Source organism: Bos grunniens, chromosome X, assembly GCF_055505025.1.
Source record: "Bos grunniens cultivar Pamir isolate PY7600 chromosome X, Bosgru_T2T1.0, whole genome shotgun sequence".
Classification (NCBI taxonomy): domain Eukaryota; kingdom Metazoa; phylum Chordata; class Mammalia; order Artiodactyla; family Bovidae; genus Bos; species Bos grunniens.
The window spans coordinates 37084847-37112455 of NC_141194.1; the positions used below are offsets into that span (position 1 = coordinate 37084847).

General features: G+C 41.0%; 1 protein-coding gene across 14 annotated transcripts in view; it reads left to right on the plus strand.

The window, feature by feature from the left end:
* The window catches only part of SYTL5 (synaptotagmin like 5), a 291370-nt gene that overhangs the window by 218391 nt on the left and 45370 nt on the right, over positions 1-27609 (plus strand). For 11 of the 14 annotated variants that reach the window (XM_086387667.1, XM_086387662.1, XM_086387666.1 and 8 more), the window contains 8 exons: positions 1661-1802; positions 7551-7683; positions 9810-9916; positions 12444-12536; positions 13148-13213; positions 17714-17892; positions 19815-19914; positions 21481-21642. In XM_086387667.1, the coding sequence (XP_086243793.1) occupies positions 1661-1802; positions 7551-7683; positions 9810-9916; positions 12444-12536; positions 13148-13213; positions 17714-17892; positions 19815-19914; positions 21481-21642 (982 nt within the window). The remainder of the gene's footprint in view (positions 1-1660; positions 1803-7550; positions 7684-9809; positions 9917-12443; positions 12537-13147; positions 13214-17713; positions 17893-19814; positions 19915-21480; positions 21643-27609) is intronic. The other 3 variants (XM_086387670.1, XM_086387674.1, XM_086387675.1) reach the window with 3 other exon arrangements.

Sequence of the window (27609 nt, forward strand, 5' to 3'; positions counted from 1 at the left end):
TCTTCATCTGTAAAATACGAATGTTCATACCTTTTTTTTTTTTTTAAGAAAAAAAAATGAATGTTGTGGAATGGAGACTGTCGAACACCTAGACAATACTCAGTAAACGCAGCTGCTGTTTGCATAAATCTCAATAGTTGTGGTGGCTGGTTGTATCAATCAGGGCATATTTTATTTTGGTGGCTTCTCTGGTGCAGAGCCTTGAAAAAAGTTACAAGCTGTGGTTAACAGCTCCAATGTTTATTGCTAATTCTTCTGCCAGATTTTTCTTCTATTAATGACCCATGTGCCATCATTCTCTTTAAAATATGCCCTTTCTTTATTCATATAAGTCTCTCCTCCAGTTGGCTCAACTGTGAGCTCTAGCCACTATTAACTGTCACTGTTGTGCTTTAATAAGGAGATTTTGTTATTACAGGTGCACTTATAAATTATTAAAATAGTAACTGAGTGAAATTCACAAGGGCTTACATTTTACTACTGAGCATATTTTGTGCTCACTGATGGCAAAGAATGAAAGAAGGACAAACACTTCCCTTTAATTTGTCAACACTTATTTACTTATGAAATTCCATTTAATAAGAAAATTGCAATCACCTCCAGGCAGGAACTGTTTTTTTTTTTGTTTTGTTTTTTCATGAATCATTACTGAATGGAATTGAATCCATTTTAGCAAACATAAAAATGAATCAAACTAATTTACAAAAATGTCATTGTTTTTAGCCTTTGTTTATTAAATGTGCACCATGAGTCAGTCACTAAAACACTGAGAAATAAAATATAATTGCCAATCTTTGATTAAATATGTACTGAGTGAAGAATTGACTCATTGGAAAAGACTCTGATGCTGGGAGGGATTGGGGGCAGAAGGAGAAGGGGACAACAGAGGATGAGATGGCTGGATGGCATCACTGACTCGATGGATGTGAATCTGAGTGAACCCCGGGAGTTGGTGATGGACAGGGAGGCCTGGTGTGCTGCGATTCATGGGGTCACAAAGAGTCGGACACGACTGAGCGACTGATCTGAACTGAGTGTGTCCTTTGCACGAAGATACTGTGAAGGTGCTGGAGGTGTCATGGTAAGTGTGTCATCAGCTCTGTCCCCAAGGAGCTCATGTTGAAAGAGGTCCCAAGGCCCACGTATCTTTTAAGCAGCCAAAGAAGACATTATGTGGGCAACTTCTACACAGTCTGGGAAAGACTGTAGTCACCAGGAATTGAGTAGAGCAGAGGTTGGCAAGGCCTGTGATGGACAGAGAAGGCACAGTCAGGGAGGCTGGACTTCATCTGGCCCTTGAAGGATGGGAGGATTTGGATAAACCAAGAATGACGAATAAGGCTTATCAGGTGGGGAGAATATGAGCAAAAACCTTAGACGTGGAAGCAGGAGCACGAGCAAGCATGGTAAGTTGAAAAAATAGTTGGCAACCTGGGCTGGCTAGAAGAGTACTGCTGAGCAGTGGGGAAAATAGTTGGAGAGGTAAGTTCAATTACGAAGACGCTGGAGTCAGACAAATGGCGCTGAACCTCATGAGCCCCTGAAGGTGTACCTCAGGTGGTCCACGTGTTGCCATTGTTTTCTGGGGAGTTTTCCCTGACTATGTCTTTGGTCACTGCTCCACTTCCATTTTAAAGTCAGAATGTTTTTTCTCATTCAGGGGAAGCACTGGCTCATCAGATTTCAACGAGCCAGAAGCTGGTCCTGGAACTCCGAAGAGTGTCCGGAGCAATGGCATGACCCCAGGCACTCTGAGGTCACCGGCCCCCAGCACCCGCAGCGTGACCTCAGTCAGCAGTCGAGTAAGTTCACAGATGTGAAGGAACAGCTCCATCTGGGACTCAGCCTCACCACCAAGGCATGGCTAGCCTTCAGCTCTCTGAATCTGAGAGCCTGTTGTTGATCTTGTTTAACAGTAATAGATGCTTCTTGCTCAGAACTGAACCTCCTACATCCATAGCTCATGGCAGGAGGCCTCAAGTGTGAAGGAAAGGGCAGTTTCAGAGGTGGAATTTGTTTGATGGGGGTTTCAATGGCTACATGGTTTCAGTAAAATATAAATCATGTTTAGCACTCTGTGATTTTGATCATCCATTTTATTTGTCAAGAACTTGACTGTTTAAAATATTGCCAACAGATTTAAATTAGGAAAGGTAGACTCTTAAAATATTTTTATCATTTTCTTTTCAATACATCTGATAGAGTCTGCATTTAAATTGCATTGTGTGTGTTGTGTGTGTAAGCTGTTCTTTTGAGTGAATGAACATCTACTAGATTGTTTGATTAAGCAGGAAACTCCATATAGATAGCTCACATATTATGTCTTTACATACAAACTACAATTCTTTGACTCAGCCAATATTTAATGAGGACCTTCTCTATGCCAAGCCCTGGTCAAACAAAGACTTGAAAGAAGTGAAAGAATTAAGCTTGCGAGCATCTCTTGCAAGGTTGTCATCCATACTGGGACAGCACTGATGTTCAGCAAATACATTATGGGAAGGCTGTTGGAATCACTTTATATTGCAATCACTTACATCAAGGACCACCATCTGCATAGTCAGTGCTCTTGCTTCACCAGAGTCTGAAAGATCTTTAGTGCCCCTGGAGGAGCAGCCAGTGCAAAGACCCTAAGGTGGGGGCATATGTGGTGTGTTCAAGGAAGAACAGGGAGCCCTGTATGGCCGTTATGAGTGAACAAAGGAGGGATACGAGAAAATGAGTTCAGAGGGGAAGTAGGGCCAGATGGGCTGTGTGGACTCTGTGTGCACTTTGGCATTTACTCTGGAGAAGATGGTGGCAGTTGGAGAATTTTCAGCAGACTAATGACATGATCTGGCTTCTGTTTATGCTGGAACTGAGGGCTGTGCTGAGAAGAGCCTGTTGGGAACAAGAGTGGAAGCCAGAAGGCCTGTTAGGAAGGAGGCCATGGTATTACTGCAGGAGGTATTAGTGGGCTTTGGAACACAAAGATAGATGTGGAGATTGTGAACAACAAGATTCTACAGATACTTTTAATGAAGAGTCCAAAGGCATTCAGACAATTAAAGAATAATAATAATAAGTGTATTTAAACAGTTTTAGTCTAAATTAAACTTGTTGATAAGATAAAAGGCCTATTTAAAATTTTATCAGTATTTATACTTAGCTCCACAAACAGTATTGTTCAGTAGCCAGAAAAGTGCATGCACAGTTGTGACTGTACTCACTTCTCTGGCAGCCTGAAAAGGGGTGACATTCAAAATATTTAGAAACTGGTGTGTCAGGGGCATTGAGCCATCAGAACAGACCCTGGTGCAAGATTAGGCAGCATCCTGAGGTTCCTCCCAGGCCATGCAGTGACCTGGATTGTGGGGAAAACTAGGGTTGTGGAGGACAGGAGCACAGGAAGAAGGGAGTTGCCCTGCTCACCAACTGATCCAGAAGTATTAAAAAAAAATGTTAACAGCTGGTACAGCTCTGCTAGTGGGAAGCAGCAGACTGTCAGTCCAATAATTAGTAAGTTAGTCAAGTTTGTTCTCAAAACAAGGCTTATCTTCCTAAGTATCATCACTGGAGGTGGGGGGTAAGGAGGGAGCTCCTTCTCATGTGCTAATCCCCTCATATCTACAACCTTTAGGTGAATATTTCTATTTTTTTTAATTTTAAGAACTTTAAACCATTAAATTGCAATTGATTTACAATGTTGTTACTTTCTGCTGTACAGCAGTGATTCAGTTATACACATATATGCATTCTTTTTTTACATTCTTTTCCATTATGCTTTATCATAGGAGACTGACTTGTTATTTATCCATTCCACATATATTGGCTTACATCTGCTAACCCCAGTCTCCAACTCCATCCCTCCCCCCAAACCCTCTCTCTTGGCAACCACAAGTATGTTCTCTGTGTGTACAATTCTGTTTTCTGTTTTGTAGACAGGTTCATTTGTCATATTTTAGATAAGATTTGTCCTTCTGACTTACTCACTGTGATAATCTCTCAGTGCATCCAAGTTGCTACAAATATATGAATACTTCTTAATTAAACAACACCTGCTCTGTGCTTAGTGGCTCAGTCATGTCCGACTGTTTGCGACCCCATGGACTAAAGCCCGCCAGGCTCCTGTGTCCACGGGGATTCTCCAGACAAGAATACTGAGGAGGGTTGCCATGCCCTTCTCCATGGGATCTTTCCAACCCAGGGATCAAACCCAGGTCTCCCACATTGCAGGCAGATTCTTTACTATCTGAGCCACAAGGGAAGCCCTAGATATTCAACAACAAAAATTTCCTATGATTGAGTAGACATATGTATTGATATATATAGGCTCAGATGATAATGAATCCGCCTGCAATGCAGGAGACCAGGGTTCTATGTTCCCTGATTTGGGAAGATTCCCTGGAGAAGGGCATGGCAACCCACTCCAGTATTCTTGCTTGGGAAATCCCTTCGACAGAGGAGCCTGGCGGGCTATAATCCATGAGGTCACATAGTTGAACACGACTGAGCGACTAACACACACATATGGTGCTTGTGCTAATCTCATGCTTACATTCTAACTGATGTAGCTGGTCTTTTCTAAAAGAAAAAGAGGCACAAAGAGAAATACTTTCTGTCAGATAAACTTAGTGCAGCACAGTACTTTATGAAGCATATTTGCTCTTTCATGATGAATAGAAGACCCATATAGAGTTACATGATGATCAACTTAACAATTTCTCAATTTCTCCCACTTCTCAGAGTCTCTTTGTTTCAGTGTTCTTGTCTGCTTTAGCATGTGAGAAGTACCTTTTTAAAATGGAAATTTCTTAAAACATGAAAGTCTCTAACCTGTGCTCTGCTGTGATATAACTAATTTTGGGCCTCACATCCTGAATCTCCAGGGTATGTGTTACATACTGTGCAATATTAATTGGCCTATTAGTGCTCAATATTAATGTTATTCCCAGGGTGCCAGTTGGAAAATTTACTGTCACTGTTAAATGCTGCTAAGGCAGTTGGTCTTGCTTCATTAGAGGAATCCATGTGTGACCACCTTTTTGAATGGGTGGCAATTAGAAAAGTTAGGACTTATATTCCTCCTGCTACAGGTAGTTGCTGCTGCTAAGTCACTTCAGTCATGTCCGACTCTGTGCGACCCCATAGACGGCAGCCCACCAGGCTCCCCCGTCCCTGGGATTCTCCAGGCAAGAACACTGGAGTGGGTTGCCATTTCCTTCTCCAATACATGAAAGTGAAAAGTGAAAGTGAAGTCGCTCAGTCGTGTCCGACACTCAAAGACCAAATCCAGTCTATATTGGAGTTGCATTGATTTGCATTTCTATCTTTCTGGAATGAGTTCATTAACATTGCCTCAGTGTCTAAGTTATGGGGTAAATTATGTAGGGCACCAAGAAGGGGATTCCTTTCTCTAGGATATTTAAAGACAGTTTTTGGTTGTTTTTGGAAGGGGCAACTAAAGAGTCTCTTTTAGGTTCAATCATATCACATCATGGTGTCATTTGCATGTACACTTAACCTTAGTCCAGTTGTCAGAAGTGCAAAATTAGTTTAATACTTAAGTGAACTTGGAACAATGCAATTGTCAAGCCCCTGTGGGCACAGGCAATGTTGGGACAGAATTTTCCTTTATAATGAAATTAAGTGTCACTGTTGGTGGGAATGTAAGTTGGTGCAGTCCCTGGAAAATAGAGGTTCCTCAGAAAACTGAAAATTGAATTACTATATGATCAAGCAATCCCACTCCTGGGAATATACCCAGATAAAACTATAATTGAAAAAAATACATGCACCCTATGTTCATAGCAGCACTGTTCACAATAGGCAAAACCTGCAAACAACCCGTATGTCCATGAACAGATGAATGAAGAAAGAAGATGTGATATGTATATAGAGTGGAATATTCAGTTCAGTTCAGTCACTGAGTCATGTCCGACTCTTTGCAACCCCATGAATTGCAGCACGCCAGGCCTCCCTGTCTATCACCATCTCCCGGAGTTCACTCAAACTCACGTCCATTGAGTCAGTGATGCCATCCAGCCATCTCATCCTCTGTCGTCCCCTTCTCCTCCCGCCTTCAATCTTTCCCAGCATCAGGGGCTTTTCAAATGAGTCAGTTCTTCTCATCAGCCAAAGTATTGGAGTTTCAAATTCAACATCAGTCCTTCCAATATACACCCAGGGCTGATCTCCTTTAGGATGGACTGGTTGGATCTCCTTGCAGTCCAAGGGACTCTCAAGAGTCTCCTCCAGCACCACAGTTCAAAAGCATCAATTCTTCGGTGCTCAGCTTCACTCAGCCATAAAAAGAACAAAATAATGCCATTCATCATACTATGTGATGTTAGATTAATACCATGTGATTTCACTTATATGTGGAATCTAAAACATGGCACAAATGAACTTATTTGCAAAACAGAAACAGACTTGCAAAGAATAGACCTGTGATTGCCACAGGGGAGGGACTAGAAATTTGGGATTGGTTGATGCAAGCTATTACATTTAGAATAGGTAAACAAGAAGATCCTACTATATAGCACAGATAACTATATTCACTATCCTGTGATGAACCATAATAGAAAAGAATATAAATAAGAATGTATATATTGTGTAACTGAGTCACTTTGCTATACAGCAGAGATTTTCAGAACATTGTAAGCCAACTATACTTCAATAAAAGAATTTAAAAAAGAGAAAACATAAAGTGTTAGACTGAATACCATTACATGAACAAGCATCTATAAGCAAGTAGATACCCAATTAAAAAAAACAACAACACCCATTCCTATAAGCAGGGAAGTCTCCATTCTTTATCCTTTTATGAACATTATTGCAATGATGTAGGAGGACTTCCTGGGTGGTCCAGTGGTTAAGAATATGCCTTCCATTGAAGAGAATGAGGGTTTGATCCCTGGTCTGGGAACTAACATTCTGCATGCAGTGTGGCAACTAAGCCCACGTGCCGCAACTAGAGAGCTCGAGTGCCATAATGAAGATCCTGTGTTGCCACCATTAAGACCCCACACAGCCAGATAAATAAATTTAATAAAATAATGAAAAACTTAAATAACAATGTAAGCAACCATATTCTGATCATCCAGCCTATGTGATGGGGAAGGTGGCCTGCTTTTCTGTTAAGTGAGGGGTGGTGAAAGTAAGGCATGGTTGAGGAGAGAGGGTGTGGAGAATGAGGACAAATGTGGAAGCGAGAGTTCTAACCCTGAGTACTATTCTGTGGGTGTAAAGCTTGCCATATTCTTACACATAGTTCATGTAAGTTTGGAGGTTCTTACACCATCTTTACTGATAACCTTATAACATTCACTAATTTTGTGAACAAATAATTATTTCAGACATCTTTTGTGCTAGTTAACAAAACTCTTGGTAGATATTTTTGAGAATATTGATAGTAAGTTTTAGACTTACGGACTCCTGTTGAGGGTTCTCTAGGTGTCAACTGGCTCCTCTTGAAGAGTAAGATAGATATGGTTATACTGGTAGACGGAAGTATTTGGAAGTCAATTACAGTCAATATTATATGTATATTTCCATTTCTACTTTGTGAGAAGGAACGTGGTTTTGAAAATTCCACCGATTTGGCTGCCATTGAAAGCACCTCTGAGGACCTCACAAAGACTCATCGCCGAAAACCTTCCAGCACACCATCCATAGCAGTGTCCCGGGCCTCCCTCTCCTCAGGTGAGTATTTCCAACCTGACTGCTCTGTTGTGAAAATGACTAAATCAGGTGAAACTGACTGCCTTGTGGGGCCTTAAATGTTTGTTTCATGCCTTTGAAAATAATCATCCACTCTTTGACCCATGGTGTTCGGTCCACTCCATAAGAACTGTTGAAACATGGACCCATGTGATGCCTTGAGCCCCTTGCAAAATCTGTGAATTCTGAATTTGATAAGAGTATACAGTCATGGGGCTTCCCAGATAGTGCAGTGGTGAAGAATCCGCTTGCCAAGGCAGGAGACATGGGTTTGATCCCTAGAGGAGGAAATGGCAATCCACTCCAGTACTCTTGCCTGGGAAATCCCCTGGACAGAGGAGCCTGGTGGACTACAGTCCATAGGGTCTTAAAGAGCCAGACATGACTGAGTGACAGAGCCGAGAAGTCAGTAGAGGAGTTCAGGAAATATGATTGGCTCATTTAATACAAAAGATAAAGACACTTGCCCAGATTTCAAGGAAATGGTAATTCCATCGACTCATCGGTCAGAAGTGCCCTGTATCTAGACAGATGAATCATTATTCCATGGTTTAAATAAGGCCTTCTTTGCAAGCAGCATTAAAGGATTATTAATAACCCCTTTCATTTGTATGATCCCTTCAAACATATTGTTTCACTTTAGCATCACAACAACCCCTGTGAAACAAATATTATTTTATGGTATAATTTTATTACCTTTGAATAAGAAAACTCTTCAGAAACATATGTTATAATTAGGAACTTTATGTCCCATGTCTAGATTTGAAATCATGACAAGATCCCCAGAAGGAAGAAATCACCAGATATCTAATGCTAACATAAAGCCTAAGGCTGGATTCTCTGTGCTGAGTTGGGGGTGTCTCTCCAAGACAAGTCGCTCCCAAACAGTTGGCTAAATGTGCATGGCTATTATTGCATTTGGTTTAGGACTAGAAAATTGGTTCTCTAGTTCAATGAATAATTTTAAACTAGCCTAGAAGCCAACCTCGTGGAGTGTATTTCTACTACTCGTGCTCATACTGAGTTGTTCAATTGTGTCCAACTCTTTGCAACCTCATGGGCTCTAGCTGGCCAGGCTCCTCTGTCCATGGGATTTCCCAAGCAAGAATATTGGAGTGGGTTACCATTTCCTCCTCTAGAGGATCTTCTCGACCCAGGGCTTGAACCCATGTCTCCTGTGTCTCCTGCATTGGCAGGCGGCTTCTTTACTGCTGAGCCATTTGAGAAGCCCCTTCATTTCTCCTCTTAATAATACTCAGTAGCTCCTGTGGATTGAGTACATACTCTGTGTCTGGTGCTATGCTAAGCAGTTCTGTGCTGTTTCATTTATCATTTCACTCTTAATCAGTTGCTCTCTTCAGTCTTTCTCATTTATAAGCAAGTATTCTCTCTCAGCAGGGTTTCAACATAGAAGTCTTTTATGGAAATAAACTGTTGATAAGCTATCCACAGCATTACTGAGTTTTGCATTTTTCTTTATATGTTTAAAAGCAAGAAATTCTGCTGATGAATGTTCTGGTGTGCAAAGAAATAGAAGTTCCTTTCAATTTCCCTATAGCTACTCCATTTTTGTGTGAAAAGAACTTGCATCATTTCATTACATTTTATGTCAAATATAAAAACACAATGTATGTGTGCATGCTCAGTCATGTCTGACTCTCTGCGATCCCATGGGCTGTAGCCCACCAGGCTCCTCTCCATGGAGTAGACAATAGATTCTCTAATAAATAAGGAATACTTAATGTTTTATTTTTTTCTAAACTTAATGGCCCATTCTTTGAGAGTTTGCCAAGGTTTTTGAGCACAACAAAATTCTTAAATAGCTTACAAATTGATCATGTTATAGTAGTAGAACATTTGCCTTCCTATGCTCAAAGGAGAAATGTACAGATCAGTGTTGGTAAGTCAGTCCAGGAAATTTTCAAAATACTGTTAATAAATGGTAGCATGTTAGCGTAAACAGTATGAAGTTTCTGACTATTGTTTTCATGACACTGTCTGTGCCCTATCCCTAGAAAGAATTGGAATAACAATGAAACATTTGCAATGAGAAGTGAACCCTTCTAACAAAACAAGATGATTCCCTTCTTCCCCTTTCCTTCCTACAGACCGGAGTCGATCTGAGTTAGATTTGAGCGGGTCATTTACAGAAGACTTAGAGGATACTATAAGCATAAGGAGCAAATCTGTCCCTGGGGCTTTGGACAAAGACTTGGTAAGTTGGATATGGAAGAGTGTCTAATGGTCATGAAGAAACGGCACAGGCTTATTCCAAACCTGTCCACTTTCGGGGAGGATGAGTTGAGAGTGAAGTGAGGCTATACAATCATTTCTTCCTATTAGTCTTCACAACTAACATATAAAAACAAATATGATTTAGAAAAGGTAACAGGTGATCAGGTTAATGAGTGACAAGTATCTCTAAGAAAACACCTGTTGGGGATTTCAGTTCTTCATTAAAAAGTGTGTCACTTAATCTAAACCCAGGTAACGTAAGGAATCCTAACATTTCCTAAATCCAACATTACTAGACTTATCTGACTATATGTTTTATATGAACATTTCTACATCTCACGTTATCCCCCTAAACTATCTTCTCAATTGAGACTAACTTATGTGAAATTTAATGTTTAAGGTAAAGTCATTCATGAAATGAGAATGTTGAATTAAATTATTGTGAAGGTGAAGGTTCTAATCTGAAATTCTTATTTCTACAACAGCTATAATCCAATTTGAACTCCTTGGGATGAAAGATAAGACAAATGTTAAATGACATTATTAAAATTTTTCTGACACAAACCAGGAAACTTAGTTCTAACACTCAATGTTATTTACTATAGTAATAAAAAACTACAAAGTATTTTTAAATCCACCACAAAAGGGCAGTGGTAGCGGTGGGCAATGAGAGCAAATGGTTTCAAAGCTTACTTGGTATTCAGCCTTTAAAGAACAGATAATTCCAATGTTACTAAACTATTACTGATCATAGAAAATCTTCTGAAAATGTTCAAATTCAAAACTCTGAAAATCTTCAAATTCATGATATGAAGCCATTTTATATAACCTGAATACTCAAACTTGATTTTTAAAATAGTTTAAAAAAAGAAAACTACAAGGTAAATTAATTTATAAATATATACAGAAAACTTGAATATATACACAAACCTAGCAGTGAATCAAAAATATTGCAATAAGCAAGTTTTATTCTAGGTTTGAATAGAAGAATTCATCTACATAAGAATATCTTTTACATAATTAATATTTCACTATATTAAAATGAAAGTGAAGTCGCTCAGTCGTGTCCAACTCTTTGCGACCCCATGGACTGTAGCCTATCAGGCTCCTCCGTCCATGGGATTTTCCAGGCAAGAGTACTGGAGTGGGTTGCCATTCCCTTCTCCAGGGGATCTTCCCGACTCAAGGATCGAACCCAGGTCTCCTGCATTGCAGGCAGATGCTTTACCATCTGAGCCACCAGGGAAGCCCCTTCACTATATTAAAGGAGAAAATAAAAACTACATCAATAGATGCAGAAAACTTTTTAAAAAGAGAATGTAATTTGAACAGGATGCATAATACTAGCTTCACCCAGGGTAAGGAGGACCAGGGAAGAGGGGAGAAACCAAAAAGAAAGGTGTCCTTAATAAAAAAAAAAAAAAGAAAGAAAATAGTATGCATGATATAATCCATTTATCTGTGTGTATATGTACCCTGTTCATCCATCAAAGATTATTGAAATTTAATTATTAATATGTGAGTGGAGATACAAGTTTTTTTCATCTATATTACTTGAAATTTTTACTATAAAAATGTATTATTTAAATAACCAGGGGATAAAAAGTGGGGAAAGAAAAGTAGAATCTGGAATTTTGGATAAGAAACCAATATGTAAAATAGTTTATTCTATTGAAGAGATTTTCAAGATACATTTCCGTGTCTTAACAGTATAGACATACACAGGCATACATTAATGTGCATACACACACACATATATACACAAATGCACCTCAACTTTTTAAATTAAAAAATAAGTACTTTGCTCAAAGTAAATCACTTTAGTGAGCAGTGAAGGAGGAAGTGAATGCCCAGGTCTGTGTGATTCCACATTTCATGTTCTTTCCATAAAGCAAGCATCGCTAGGAAGGGGACCCCAATCTTCAGATGGTTGTAATTCAGGTCGAATGGAGAGCAAAAGAGCAAAACCTAGGAATGGAGTTTTTTCTAGATATTTGTATCTGATATTTCAAGTATTTAAGAAAAGTGTTCTCAAATGTCATATATTAATGCATATATTTGAAATTTAGAAGGGTGGTACTGACAAATCTGTTCACAGAGCCACAGTGGAGACACAGACATAGATAATAGGCTGATGGACAGGGTTGGGGAGAAGAGGGAGAGGGTGAGATGAATGGAGACAGTAGCATGGATACATATACACTAACACAGGTCAAATAGATGGCTAATGAGATTTGCTGTATAACTCAGGGAACTCAAAGTAGGGCTCTGTAATAACCTAGAGGAGTGGGAATGGGCGGGAGGTGGGAGGGAGATTCAAGAGGGAGGGGACATATGTACACCTACGGTTAATTCATTTTGATGTATGACAGAAATAAAACCAATGTCATAAAGCAATCATAAGTCAATTATAAATAAATATTTTAAAAAGTGTTTTTTTGTAAGTGAAAAGACTTTCTAGGAAGGACACCAAGGCACTGATTTTATTCCCCTCCATCCTTCCTTAGGATTCCTTAGAAGAGATGGAAGATGGCATTGATGACTTAGTGTCCTCCCGGTTTTCTTCAAATACTCACAGTCTAGCGAGTGGCCTGTCAACAGTAAGCAATTCTTGAGCATGCACTGGAATATTCTTTCTCTTGTTGGTTTTCTTTGCATTTCCAAAGAAGAGAATCAAGTTCTTGGAAAACACAGGATCATGAATTAAAAGTTATTATAATCTCCTGCTTGCCTTTTGTCCACAGAGTACCTTTTATTCAAATTTTGTGGGGGCTTTTCCTAAGGGTCCTGATTCCTACTTTAAAAAAACCTCTTCCTACCACATTTTAAAACCTCATCACTCCCTAGTTCAGGCTCTCATCAGCTGAACCCTCTGAATTATCTCGGTTCTCAGTTGGTAAATTTCCCTGCTGCCATTCTCTCAGTTCCTCAGATGTCCTCCTTGCTACCACCAGTCACTTTCCTCACTTTCCTTAAACACATAGCCAAGTAACTTTCTTCCCTATTCGTACATCAAGTCCATAACTTCCCACTCCTACAGAATAATATCCCATCTTACTTTGGTGTTTGAACCCTTCTTTGAGAGGGCTTTAGGTGCTCCTGTGTCTTTTTATCTATCTGTATGTCTCCAGGTCTTTTCTTGGTGTCTTTTATTTCCATCTGTTGCTCTAATATGCTTTTCTCTTTTGACCTTTGGGCAACTTCCTTAAAGAATTCTCAAGCAGGCTCTGACAGGAAATGGACCTACCTAAGTGTGCCTGATGCTGACTCAGACACTGTGAGTGTTCAACCTTTCCTTTTTCTTTTTTCCAATTGTACTTCATGGATTTCATGGTACAGGAAATCTCATTAGCTAGGCAATTCTTCCAGTCTTTCTGACTCATGTATCATTAACCAGCAATCCTCTTTTAAAAGGTAATAATATAATCAGAATCCAAGTATTTCAAAGAAAACACATTTTTAAAACATTAGAATCTGTGGACTAGAGAAAAGATACATGGTCCAGAATGGTTTACCGTGAACAAGGCACCTTTTCATGGGATTCTCCAGGCAAGAATAACGGAGTGGGTAGCCATTCCCTTCTCCAGGGTATCTTCCCAACTGAGGGATCCAACCTGGGTCTCCTGCATTGCAGGCAGATTCTTTACCATCTGAGCCACCAGGGAAGCCCCTTAGAATAAACATCTCTGTTTAATTCACAGCATTGGCTTGGTTAAAAGCATAGAGTTTGGTTAGCAGTAAAATTCTTGTAACTTCTTCAGTATCTTCCAAGCTTCTGCAGTAGTGGGTTCTTAAACTGAATTTTCTATGTACTGATCTCATGCTTTAACAGAGGACCCTCTTTGAAGGAGTAGCTACAGAAGGATGTGGTATAGATATAAGTCAGTGACCCAAGGGGTCAGTGAGATATGGTGTGGAGGTCCTCAGACTAAAAATTGGAAATTTTTTGCTTTGTTGTCAACAACAAAAAAATAATCAGTCGATCTAAGAAAGAAATGGGAAATTCTATTGGTGCTGTATTGAAGATTATAACCTGGGAACAGCATCTCAGAAAGCTCCGAGAACTGTTCTGCCCATAGAAGTCAGGCAAGGAGGCCAAAGGGCAGATGAACTTTTTCACATTCAAATTTTTCTTGGGGAATTCTCTGGTGGTCCAGGGCCCAGGTTGGTCAGGTAATTAAGATCATGCAAGCCATGTGGTTCAATAAAAACAAAAAAGAATGTTTAAATTTTTCAAGCTCTGCCATAAAATATGAACTTTATTTCACAATGTTTTGGCACCGCCAATAATTTCTGTGAGCCAGACTTGATTCATATGTGACATGAGGGGTTTGGGGCTTATTCTTAAAGCCCTTGAAACTCAAAGCATGTTCTGTTGACCAGCAATATTGAGTGACCTGGGACAGAGACTATAAAAGGCTGTCAGTTTACAGAACCCCTAGTGTCTCAGTGGTAATTTCATAGCGCTGCTAGGCCAAGTGAAAGTGAAGTCACTCAGTCATATCTGACTCTGTGTGACCCCATGGATTGTAGCCTACCAGGCTCCTCAGTCCATGGAATTTTCCAGGCAAGAGTACTGGGGTGGGTTGCCACTTCCTTCTCCAGGGGATCTTCCCGACCCAGGGATCGAACCTGGGTCTCCCACATTGCAGGCAGACGCTTTACCGTCTGAGCCACCTAGCCCAGTTAAATAGTTAGCTTGGAAAAAAAAATAAGCACTGGTATCTTAACAACTTAGTAGCCATTTGAAAATATAATGCACAGTAACCATTTGAAAAAATAATATTTTTATTCCATTCTTCAGTCTCGCTCCATCGTGTCCGACTCTTTCCATTCTTAAATAGCCCCTGAGGTGATGTGTGGGCCTGATGGGGACTACATGAGTTGGCAGCAGCATTTTCATTTCCTTTTCCTCATGGATTTTTGTGCAGTACATGTTTTTTGTCATAGTTACTGCCTAAAACTCAGGTTTGCATGGATAGGACTTTATTAAAAAGAAGAAAGTGGGATTGAACGTTAACACTGTGAACTACTGTTAGCAGTTTGCATGGTGTCTAATAGTTGTCACTGGTGTTTCCCTGGGAATTTTAAAATATGCTGCGGTGCCCCTTGTGAGTTGGGGCTGGTGCTCTGGGATGCCTTAACACACAGTTTGGGAACTGTGGACCTAGGAGTTTGTTAGAAAAGCAGAATTGCAAGGCTTCCCTGATGGTCCAGTGGTTAATAATCGACCTTGCAATGCAAGGGACACTGGTTCAATCCCTGATCTGGGAAGATTCCACATGCTGCAGAGCAACTAAGCCCTTGCACCACTACTATGGAGCCTGCACTCTGGAGACCAGGAGCCACAACTTATGAAGCCCAAGTGCCCTAGAGCCTGAGCTCTGCAACACGTGAAGCTACCGCAATGAAAAGCCCTGCACAACGCAACTAGAGAGCAGCCTCTGCTCGTTGCAACTAGCGAAACCCCAAGTGCAGCAACAAAGACCCACCACAGCCAAAAATAAATAAACAAATCTTAAAAAAAAAAAAAGAAGACAGAATCTCAGGCTCCACCTGGGACTGTGTGGATCAGAACCTTCATTTTAATGAGACCCCCAAGTGACCAGTAGGCAATTAAAGTTTGCAAAGACACCTGCTATCATGAAAATTCTGGTGTTTGGTTTTAGGAACAGAATAGACAACTTAGGTCACTCACTGGCTCTTTAAGTTTTAATTTCCAAATTATTATGGGATCCTTGGTTTTCTCTTGCCCTTGATTTAAGCTTGAAAAAGAGACTGGCCATATCACCCACTGCTTTTGTATCAGTCTCTACTTTGAGCAATTGGAGGAAGGTAATGACTTTTGTTTTATATATAAACAAAAAAATATATACAAGGTATGCAGTCTAACCTCTCTTCTCAATCACCATAGTCTTTACTTCCCAGTCGTTCATAGACAGGGCTTTTGAAATGCCTAGATCACTCCTGAACGCCTTCCAGGTGGTTTTTTGTGACAATCCTGTTGCTAAGACACAGAGTTCATGTTGCTGGCACTACAGGATAATTTTGTTACATTTAATTTAAAATGCATCTCTTGTTATTAGTATCCCATCAGAACTTTCATTCATTCTGGCACATTTGGACAGGGTTTCTTTTTGCATTTTAATTTTATTTATTGGTTGGTGTATTATTTTCTTGTTTAGTGTTCTGTTTGTGAGTTGCTATTTTATACATGTGTAGAAAGCCATGGTCATATTAGTTACTAACCCTGTGGCCTCACAGCTGGTCAGGGGAGTCCTGACAGCTATGGGCAGTGATGTTCTCATGGCATGCCCTTTTGGAAGATGTAGTTATGTTACAGAATCAATCTTGGGTCTGATTGTCTGGGTACAGTAAAGGCAATCTACTGACACCAGGTTGTGGTGAAGGAAAGTGCAGTGTTTATCGTGTAAATGTCGAGGATGGATGACTGGTGCTTGAAACCCCTCAAACTTCCTGAAGGGTTTGAGCAAAGCATTTCTAAAGGCCAGATGAGGGTCGCAGGTCTCAGAGTATGTGATCAGTTTGTGCACAGTTCTTTGATTAGTTGATGATGATCAATCCTTAGGCTACAGAAGGTCTGGGGGCTATGTGCTCATGGTCATCAAATCATTAATTTCTTCCATTTGATGAAGGTTTTAACATCTGTAAAACAACTCAGGAAATGTGCATCAGATTCTATTAATATTATCTAGGTACTTCAAGGTCCGTCTAGTCAAGGCTATGGGTTTTCCAGTGGTTATGTATGGATGTGAGAGTTGGACTATAAAGAAAGCTGAGCACTGAAGAATTGATGCTTTTGAACTGTGGTGTTAGAGAAGACTCTTGAGAGTCCCTTGGACTGCAAGGAGATCCAACCAGCCCATTCTAAAGGAGATCAGTCCTGGGTGTTCTTTGGAAGGACTGATGCTGAGGCTGAAACTCCAGTACTTTGGCCACCTCATGCGAAGAGTTGACTCATTGGAAAAGACCCTGATGCTGGGAGGGATTGGGGGCAGGAGGAGAAGGGGACGACAGAGGATGAGATGGCTGGATGGCATCACTGACTCGATGCACATGAGTTTGAGTGAACTCCGGGAGTTGGTGATGGACAGGGAAGCCTGGCATGCTGCAATTCATGGGGTCGCAAAGAGTCGGACACAACTGAGTGACTGAACTGAACTGAATTGAAGGTACTTCAGAGGCAATAAAGTAGCAGATAAAGGGGAGGGGCTACATTGGGAAGGCCCCATAGGGTCCTGCTGGGTTATAGTATGGCTTCTCAGAGACTTATGGGATGGAATACTCTATGTAGGTATCAGAGAGAAAAGCTTGTAGCTTATCCTTGCACAGAAATATGGGTTCTTTTTTCTTTGTCCTGATGAGTGCATTCTAGACCTTGAAGTAGAGTGACCTTGAGTCTCCCAGTGAAAGAGGAGAAAGCTACAGGGATGGGGAGAGGAGATGAAATGGGAAATGCCTGTGTCCCCCTATTCATTAGAAGTGAATGAACAAAGGCTATTCACTAACCCAAAAAGTTAATCCCCTCTCAGCGAGCATCCTGCCTTCCTTACTAATGGTCCTAGACATTGTCCTTTCTCAGGCTTGGATTTTATGCAACATCAGAAAAACAAGCCATCTTTTGCTTTCTTCCTTCACCGTAAGCTTCCCTGCTCGTTATAAACAACGGGAATTGTAATTAAGTGGTGGGAGATAGCTTCTGTGGCGAGATCACTAGCATAAACCCGGATGCCTCTTTTCATCTTGTTGATTCCAGACCAGCCTGAACAGCATGATGAGTGTTTACAGTGAGACAGGAGACTATGGCAACGTGAAGGTCAGCGGGGAAATTCTTTTGCACATCAGCTACAGCTATGAAACTGGCGGGCTCTACATTTTTGTCAAGAACTGCAGAAATCTGGCCATAGGAGATGAAAAGAAACAGAGGACAGATGCGTAAGCACATAGCATGTTTCCCAGACTGTTTCAGTCACTGCCCATGTGAATTACATGTATTTGTCAGCTTGTGTGTTTCTTTTTCAGAAGCCTTGTAGCATTCATCTAGAATCAGAAGGTTGATCATCACTTTCTTCCTCTGCCACACTTCTAAATATTCTCTGACATGCATATATAATGGTCGCATTTGTAGTTACCTGAGTTTTATTTTATTTAAAAAAAAAATTTTTTTTTGGCTGCGCATTATAGCTTGTGGGATCTCATTTCCCTGGCCAGGGATTGAAGCCAGGCCATGGCATTGAAAGTAGCAAATCCTCACCACTAGACCACCAGGGAACTGTAAGATTTTAAAGTAGCTATTACTCAGCATGATTCAGGACTCACAGATTTGTAGTTCACACAGAGGCAGCTTCTTTGTCATACAAGGCTGACACGTTGGCACACCCCAGGCTGTATGAGAGTATCCTGTTAATTTTTGTTCTGGGAAACCCTCCAGAAAAAATTACCAAGCTGTTTGCCTAATTGAACAACCTGAAAGGGCAATTATGAGGCTCTTGGGATTTTCAGGATCAGCCTGGGAGGGCAGGTGAGACCATAGGAAGGTAAGACCCAGGGCTTCCCAGGACAACTGCCAGTTTGGTGAGTCACTCTGAGGACTCACAGGTCTCCACACACAGTCATAATCAGTACAGGGAAAAGGCATATGTGGCAAAGTTCAAGAGAATCAAGGCTTAAGCTTCCGAGGACCTCTCCCAGTGGAGTCACACAGGATGTGCTTAAGTCCTCCAGCCACAAGTGGTGAAAACACATGGGGAGTGTTGTCTACCAGGGAAGCTCATTGAGAGACTCAGCTGGTCACATACCAAAATCTCAGTCTCCTACATGAAAGCAGATGTTCAGCAGGAGCTATACTATTTCCACAAATATTTTTGGCACAGTGAGCCACTTATTTCTGCTCCTGGAGTGATGAAAATCCTCCTAAAACCCAGGTTCTGCATGCCAGCCAAGAGCCAAACTTATAAACAGATAATTCGAATGAGAGCAGTCTCAGACCTGCTGTTTACCCTTTTTCTACATAATAGATAACCTAGGTTTAATACACAGCTCAGCAAATCTGTTTCCAAAACAGACAAATGAGTAGACAAATAGATTGGTCCGGTTACCTCCTTAGCTAAATATCAGAGAGCTTCAGGATTGGTATCATCAGTCTCAAAGGGATCATTTAAAGCCACAGTAGGTGGACTTCAGGACTCTGGTAGCATCTTTTTACATTTCAGTCTTGTACATCTTGTGCATTTCTGAGTCTGCCATGATGCCCTGATCCTGGGACTGCTCAAGGCCAGGTATTGGGGAGAATTGCTATTGTGACTTCAGGTTGTTAATTTTAATTTCCTCTTTTTCACTATTTTTCTTTATTCACTCATTGACTCCACTCATCAGAAGTCCAGACATCTGAGTGGAGAGGAAAATTACCTCTATGATCAAGAGCATTGTTCATAATAATAGATTATACTTATTCAGTAGTATAATATATTAGCTCCTTGTATATGTCAGCTCATTTGATCCTTATCATCCCCTAAGTCATCATCCCAGGTTTGCAGATGATGAAACTGGGATACAGAGAGATTAAGTAAGCTCTTGAGTTCCCCCAAACCATTGACACCTGGAGTAATTCAAACCCAGCTGGCTTGACTCTGGAACCCACTCTTTTTACCACAAGAATTTACAACTTCTCTCTTATTGAAGGGCCAGAGTTATATTTCAAAATGTCCTGGTATGTAAACCACGTTCTCTTTGGTTCTGTCTCTTATACTCACTAGCCTGTTTCTTTTACCCTTTTTATTCACTGAAGTCCCTGAACATTTCTCTCAAAGTAGATGTTTCCCAAGGATTACTTTCATTTTTTTTTAAATCATATACAGTTATGTCAAGTCATATCTTCTTCCTGACAAGTCCAGAAATAACAAGCGCAAGACCAAAATAAGAACAGGCACCAATCCAGAATTCAATGAAACCCTAAAGGTAAATCAATACTCTTTCACGGTAACTTTAATGACTCGATTTACCTCATTGGTTTAGATGTAACTGTAAAGGGTTTGCATGTCAAGGCTTATATGTATTTTAGAAAAGCAGAATGTGAGTCAGTTGGCTCTCTGTGTCTGGAAAAGAAAGCGGTGTAAACCACTCTTAGTCTATTTCTCTGCTGCTCTGAAGATTGCACTGGAAGTAGAGGTGATCCAGGAAAATTACATCTGAGTTGGTATTAATACCTCTTGTCCAAAAGTATGTTTCACCCTTGGGAAAACAATTTTTTTTCTAGTTCCCTGTTAAAGAAGTTTGTCAAAGTTTTGGCCCTAACTTAACAGGTCACTCTATACATACTCATTGTTCTGCTAACGCAGCATTAAAATGTGCTGTTTCTTGTTAGGGTTTCAGAATTTGGCTGAATTTATCCATGTGGTTAATCAACAGTGGAGATGCAGGGCTAGATTTGAAAAATCTCAGAGACAGTGGCCTAGGTAAGATATAACCCAGGCCCCAATTCTAGAGACATTACTTTTTCTCATGGGCCTCCATGTAACCTCTTCCCTCACCCTGGACACAGTTGGCCTGGTGAGAAATTTCCAAGGGGACGGGGATGTTGAAGTTACTGCCAGTCACAGGGTAAATTATGGATCTTGAAGCCAGAATAATGGAGTCATGGAGTCCACCACAGAAGGAAGTTGGCGAGTGGGGGCATATGTCAGCAGGGTCATATGTGAAAGCAGGAGCCAGTATCAAGACAGATCAAAATGAAAAGGAATGAATATATGCAGAGGGTGAATCCAGCAGCCATGACAGGATAGCAAAGATGAGCCGAAGCAGAACAGATAAGAATGACGTGGCAGATCTGGGAAGCAGGGCCAAGGTGAATCATTCCAGAAACAGGAAGGATGATGCGAATCCAAGATGAGGAATCAGTCAGTCTGAAGTGTGTCTGAAGTGGTATTTGCGGAGGACAATCAGGAGATTTTGAGGGGGTGTGTGTATGTGGCCCTGGATAATGTTCTGCTGGAAAAGGGAAAACCATGCCAGCAATATTTTCTTTCTGCTCAATCTATGTATATATCGATTTCACCCCTGCACTTAGGCTGGACTTTATGAAGTTCGACATTTGCAAGTTTCTCACTGTCAAACTTTCCTGGATTTGGGTCTTATTGTTATAAATAAGACAGAGAAATTAAAGACTTGATACATTAAACCTTGCACTTACAAAGTAGTTGTTGACAAAATAATCAGGCAAGTAAAAAGCAAGTAAAGCTGAAAAGGGGACAAGCTTCATCACCTCGCACTTTTTATATAATATCTGAAGTTTATCAAACCCCCATGAAAAGCCTGTCAATAGATCTTTCAGTGCTAGATCTCATGCAAATGAGTTTATGGAATAGAACCTGACTTGTAGCAGAAATGAAGAAAAATGAAGTGTTTTTCTCTTGGGTTTGTTTTGTTTGTATTACTACTGCATATGATCTGGAAGCCGGTGGAAGTAAATTTCACCCTGTCCTAGAAATGGATATGGAGTGTGATGTTGTAAATCTGGTTTTGCAGTACACCATCAGCCATGCCCAGCTGGAAACGAGAACTCTGCAGCTCTCAGTCTGGCATTATGATCGATTTGGACGGAATAGCTTCCTGGGGGAGGTGGAGATTCCTTTTGACTCATGGAACTTTGAAAATCCAAGTGATGAGTGGTTTGTGCTTCAACCCAAGGTAGGAAATGCTTCCAGATAAGTCAAACACTTACACAAGGAATGAGCAAAACTGATGTCAGAGGCCTAAAGAATCTGAAGACCTCTAGTTGTCAAGTGATAATCTGAAAAGATTAGTGCAGCTTATTTTGGAATGATATAATAAATGTAAATACACTCTTTTGGAAACCCTTCTTTGATATAGACTGTCTGTAAAATGCAAGCCATAATCTTGCATAATCATATTTCTTATTAATTTGACCTGCTAAAAATATAGTCAGTATTCAGTAGTCACCATGGATAAACAAAAGAATACATTATATGATCCTATTAGGTCAAAAAAATTTTTTTTCAAGGCTGGTACTAGAAATTAAATGCTACGATAGTATGTTCTAAACTAAACCAACAGTGCCTGGGATTCACTCTATGCAGTTGGCATGTCTACAGTAATTTTTGAAGTCAAAAGTGAGATGGGATAAAGGTCCCACTTATGTAACGAAAGATTGTTCTTTATATAGAAAAGGGAAAAAAGAACATGATGGTTAAGATAGTGGACTCAGATCAGACTTCCTGGGTTCAATCCTGGCTTCACGACTCTCTGTGTAACCTTGGGGAAGTTACTTAACTTCCCAGGCCTTGGTGTTCTCATTGGTGATGTAAGAATTGGACATCAGTTTTAGGGATGCTGTGAGGCTTGAAGAAGCCTGCCTTGTGATATTTGCAGTGTCAGGCACGTTGCAAGCTTCTGGATAAATGCTATGCAGTGTTTGTTACATTGGAATCCTTATATTGCAATTGACAGAAACCCCAGCTCACACTACTCAAAAAATGAAAGGAAATTATTGACCAGAGATGATCAAGCATGGCTTGATCCAGATGCTCAGATCTTAGCAAGGCCTGATCTCTCTTCTCTGTATTGGCTTCACTTGCAGACTTCATGCATTGTGGGCCTCCCCTCACTAATCCCAGGTCTGCTTCTCTTGAACACCACAACAGCTGCAAACCTCTCATCCTTGCCTCACACTGTCCAGGACAGGAAAGAGTTCCTCCTCCAATAGTCAAGCCAACATCCTGGACCTGGTTCCTAATTCTCATTACATTATTTGCCCATCCTTAGCCAATCACTGCAGCCAGAGAGGAGAGATACATTGAGGGGCTTAAGACCATCAGAACATAAAACTGGTCCTGAAGGTGGTATCACCCCCAAATAAATCCAGGTACAGGAATACTAAAAAACAAAAATGGTGAGTGGGTGCTAGACAGCAAAAACAAACATTGATCATCAATAATAGTGTTTGTTCATCATCATGAGTAGTAGCATCATTCACATCTCATGGTTACAACCACCGCTAAGCATTGTTATCCCCATTTTATATGAGGAGCTTGAGACTCAGAAGTTAAATGTAACTTTCTGGTGGATTTTATAAGTGTTGACCTCAAAAATTTGGTATAAGTAACTCATGGACAACCTTTAGGAGGTTTACTTTGGCTCTGGGTAAAATTGACAAGGAAATAGGGATCCTCAAACAGAAAACAACCTCACTCCTGTGACTCACATAAATATGGTAGAGAGAGGAAGTACAATGTTAACAACAAATAAGTCCACAATAGCGTAACATTTCTCTGACATTATTAATAAATATGAGAAATATTTGGTCACTACAGCATTAAAGTTCTGTGATTTGAATGAAAAGCCTCACCATAAAGGATAGCAATTAAGTTGATTTAAATCTTCTGGCACTTGCTTCCTTTTGTGTATAATGAGTGAGTATCAAAGAATCATAGAAAATGTCCAGTACATCATGTGGTGTGTGACACTGATGAAGGACAAGTAACATGCATCTAAGTCCGTGAAATTAGCTTGTCCGTCAGAAATGTAACAGAAGAGCACAGAGGAGCTGTTTTGGAAACCTGCTTGGAGGGTTTCCAGTCAGTTTCTTGGAAATGGTTGGAGGATTTGCTCTGAGATGATATCAGTATTCTCTCAGGCATTGATTTGGCTTAGGGACCAGCAGCTTTCCATGGTAATCACCTTCACATTGACATTGAGTGGTTTGATTTTTTTTTTATTACAAGTGAGAAGCATCTCTCTGAGGCTGCTTGAGATAGAAACATTCTGATGGTGTTTAATGTTAGTGGAACTCCTGTTGTCCTCTGCCAGAACCCCTTGGATTCCTTTAACCATGTCTGTTGTGAATTTTGCCTCCAACTGCCTCTACCTGACTGTTTTTAGAAGACTGTCCTCAGGCTATTGTAGATTTTTCCCATGTAGGCAGAGAGTCAGAAATTCCTAGGAGCTTCTGTCCCTCCTGCCGCAAGTCAAGTCTTCACCAATAACTGATAGATGGTGGAGTCTGAAAGCTCAGTTCCATTACTGAGAGAGGGAAGAGCTCTGAGGTGTTATTTACCCTCCAGAGCTCTCCTGCTGGATCAGAAGCCCTCGCCTGGCTTCCTCCTCTTCCCCAACCTATCTCCCCAGCCCTTTCCCTGGCCTGGCCTGGGAGCCTTTCCTTAATAGGTCACTTGCAAAAGAATCCTCATCTCAGCATTGGTTTCTGGCAAGAAGTTGAATAGCCAGCTGTTAGTCGCTCAGTCACGTCTGACTCTTTGTGAACCCATGGACTGTACCCACCGGGCTCCTCTGTAGGATTCTCCAGGCAAGAATACTGGAGTGGGTAGCCATTCCCTTCTCCAGGGGATCTTCCTGATCCAGAGATTGAATCCACGTCTCCTGCAGTGTCAGGTGGATTCTTTACCATCTTCTAGGAACACAGTCTAAATTAGTGTCTAATCCACGTCATCTTTTCCTGCCAAGCTTTCTCTGACATGTATAGAGGAAAGGCTGCAGGTTATTCAGACTTGCTTAGGTACCATGCCTTCCAAACTTGATTCTCCATCTCCCTCCTCAGTCATTTCAATGCAGTAGCCACTTCATCAACTATAGCTCTAGCATGAGCCACCCTGGACACTTGATGTTTCTCATAGATTATCCAGCTGAGGAGCTGAAGGGTGAGCTACAGGGACCAATTTCCTTGGTAACAGAGGATCAGAAATAATATTCCTTAAACATTCAGAAAGACAGACATCCTTTGGCAGTGGGAAGATTGGAAAGACAGAGTGCCTTATTGCTTATCGACTATCTGTTGGTGAAAAGTCCCTGGACACCTACCTTTGATTTTACTATGTCTTCCCACCCATCAGGAGGCTGGTGCAGACAAAGAAAGAACTCAAGATGCCAGGTGTACTTACTGTAAAGTAGTTTCACAGTATAACTCCCATTTTACAGCGTGATGTGGGATTGTTTATTAGCTGTAATTCATTATCTTACTGAAAAACAAGAAGAGCTTGTCAGTGTAAATTGCCTTTCATGTATTCCCAGAAGGTGCTATTATAAAAAGGACCTTTGAATGTCAACAGCAAGCTTAAGTGGTTTTCAAAGGAAGCCTTCTCTGTCCCACCTTCAGGCAGAGTCAATGTACAGGACGTCCTGTAGAGTCATTGCCTAGCTAAAGGGCTCTTTTTATGTGGTATTTTGGACAGACTTGTGTCCATGATAGATGACCCCACCTTAGCCCTGTAAGTGTGCTGGGAACTCTGCTTCCTACTCTGATTGGCAGTAGATCCCTGTCTCTTCAAAAAGCAAAAGATAATGGGCATTATCAGATTATTCCCCACCCCCGCTGAGTCAGATTCCTTCACTGTTTCCCTATTGACTCTGGATATTGTTTGAGTAAATTCTAACCCTTACCCTGGCCCTCAGCGCTCAGTTGGTATAGCCCAGTTTTCTGGAGCAGAGGAGTCAGTGCTTTACCTGTATCCCCATTTTCATTCATACATGGCTCCCCTCAGCTGTCCCTCCTGCCAGCCAGTATCTGCCAATCTTCGTAGGATAGGCATCCTCAGGCTGCTGGAGTGGGCTTGGAATGTGGATGTCCAAAGCCAGAATAGCCTGGGAATTTCAGTCTTGTGGGAGTTCAGGGCAAAGCCCTTGGTCAGTAACTGATGAGTGAAGGAGTATAAACACCCTAGCATCTTTGCTTTGATCAGGAGCACTCCAAGGTGTGATCTGTCTTGTCTTTGAAGCTCCCCTGTGGAACTGAGCAAGGGTTACTCTCCCTGAACTTGACCTGACCTTGTAACCTTGGCGAGCCTCTCTTCCCTTCACTGTCCAGCTACCCTACTGCCCATCCTAATAAAACACTATAATAGAAATTTGTGTCTTCAGGTCTCCTGAAGACCCCAGAGTAGAAACCTTGTTTTCATCTTCCTTGCTGCTTCCTCCCTGTACACACACATCTGAGCACACCTCCCAACCAGTGCTCACATTCTACACAATCCCCACTGAATTCCACTCATCCTACTTTGTTGCTTATATGTTAAGTCACTTCAGTCCTGCCCAACTCTTGGTAACCCTATGGACCGTGGCCAGCCAGGTGCCTCTGTCCTTAACCCAGGCTAATCTTCCCCCACCCCCCATCTTCATATGTCATCATGTCTGCCATCCTATAAGAACCAGACAAGGGCCCCCTTGTTATCCCAGTCTGGATTACTCTCTCTTCCCACAGTAGTTTGTATTTTTTGGCTGCACTGGATCTTTAGTGCAGCATGGGCGCTTCTAAGTTGCGGCCTGTGGGCTTCTCTTGTGGAGCTCAGGTTCTAGAGCGAGCAGGCTCAGTACTTGCAGTGAACTGGCTTCTCTAGTTGAAGCCTAAGGACTTAGTTGCTTGAGGCATGTGGGATCTTACTTCTCTGTTCAGGAATCGAAGCTGCCTCCCCTGCATTGGAAGGTGAATTCTTAACCACTGGACCACCAGGGAAGTCCCCCAGAGTAGTTTCTTTAGTAGGTCCCCTACATGCGAACCTTCGAGTTGTGAGCTTTTGAAGATGCGAAAGTGCATTCGCACGTCCAATCACGCAAGTTAATTCAAGTCTCTGGCATTATATATAAAGTTGGGTACCTAGGCTAACTTTGTTGGACTTATGAACAAATTGGATTTACAAATGCACTCTCTTGGAACTTAACTCATTCAGTAGGGAATGCACTGTACTTGTATTTGGAGCAACTGTAATGGTTTGTGTGACACCGAGCTTGCTCTATGGTAGAAACCTTCTTCAAGAAATCAGGACCAATAATTATAGGTCAGTTCATGGACAAAGTCACAGAAGTCAAACACATACAATGTTTTCCAATTGCATTCCTTATGGAATTTCCAATGCATTTATTAATCACTTATTTTAACTTAAATGTGTATTCATTTTCAAGTTTTCTAATACAGGGGCACTTTTTTTTTTTTTTTTTGAGTATAGTTTCAGTAGTTGAAACTCTATCATATCCTCCTGGAATACATTCTGCCCCTAATGTATCCTAATCAACAATTTCTTGTTTGAGTTTCTCTAGAGTGAAACAAAAGTTTCAGAATACTTGCAAAGTCAACCAAATGCAAAATCTTTCTGAATATTCATGATCTTTCCTCTAATCTTTTACAGCTTCAAGCCCAAATAGAATCCAATAGCGAATTTATTTTCACATCTTTAGTTCTTATAAGTTGGTCAACCTCATTTTTTATAGTAGCAGCTGTCTTTTGGGACTCTTCAGTTTGTGCCATTCAGTTATATAATTAGAGCCACAAATATGCCTGGCATAAAGAGCTCTGGGGACGAATGCAGCTGACTCAACTGATGGGAGCAGGCATACATGGTCTTTGTATAGAGCATCCTGCTCTTCAGTGGGAATAGAGAGCATTCATGTGACAAATCAGTTAAATAAGAGCAGATGGATAGAGTTGCTATGGAGTATATTCCTTCTAGATAGAGTGAAAACTCATGGAAAGCAGGATCTCTCTGTGTCCCCATAGCACTTAGCAAAATGCCTTAAGAATCATTACTGTTGGGTGGGCCAAAAAATTTGTTCAGGTTTTCCCATACCATTGTACAGGAAAACCTGAACGAACTTTTTGTCCAATCCAATACAAGGAGACCTTCCATATGT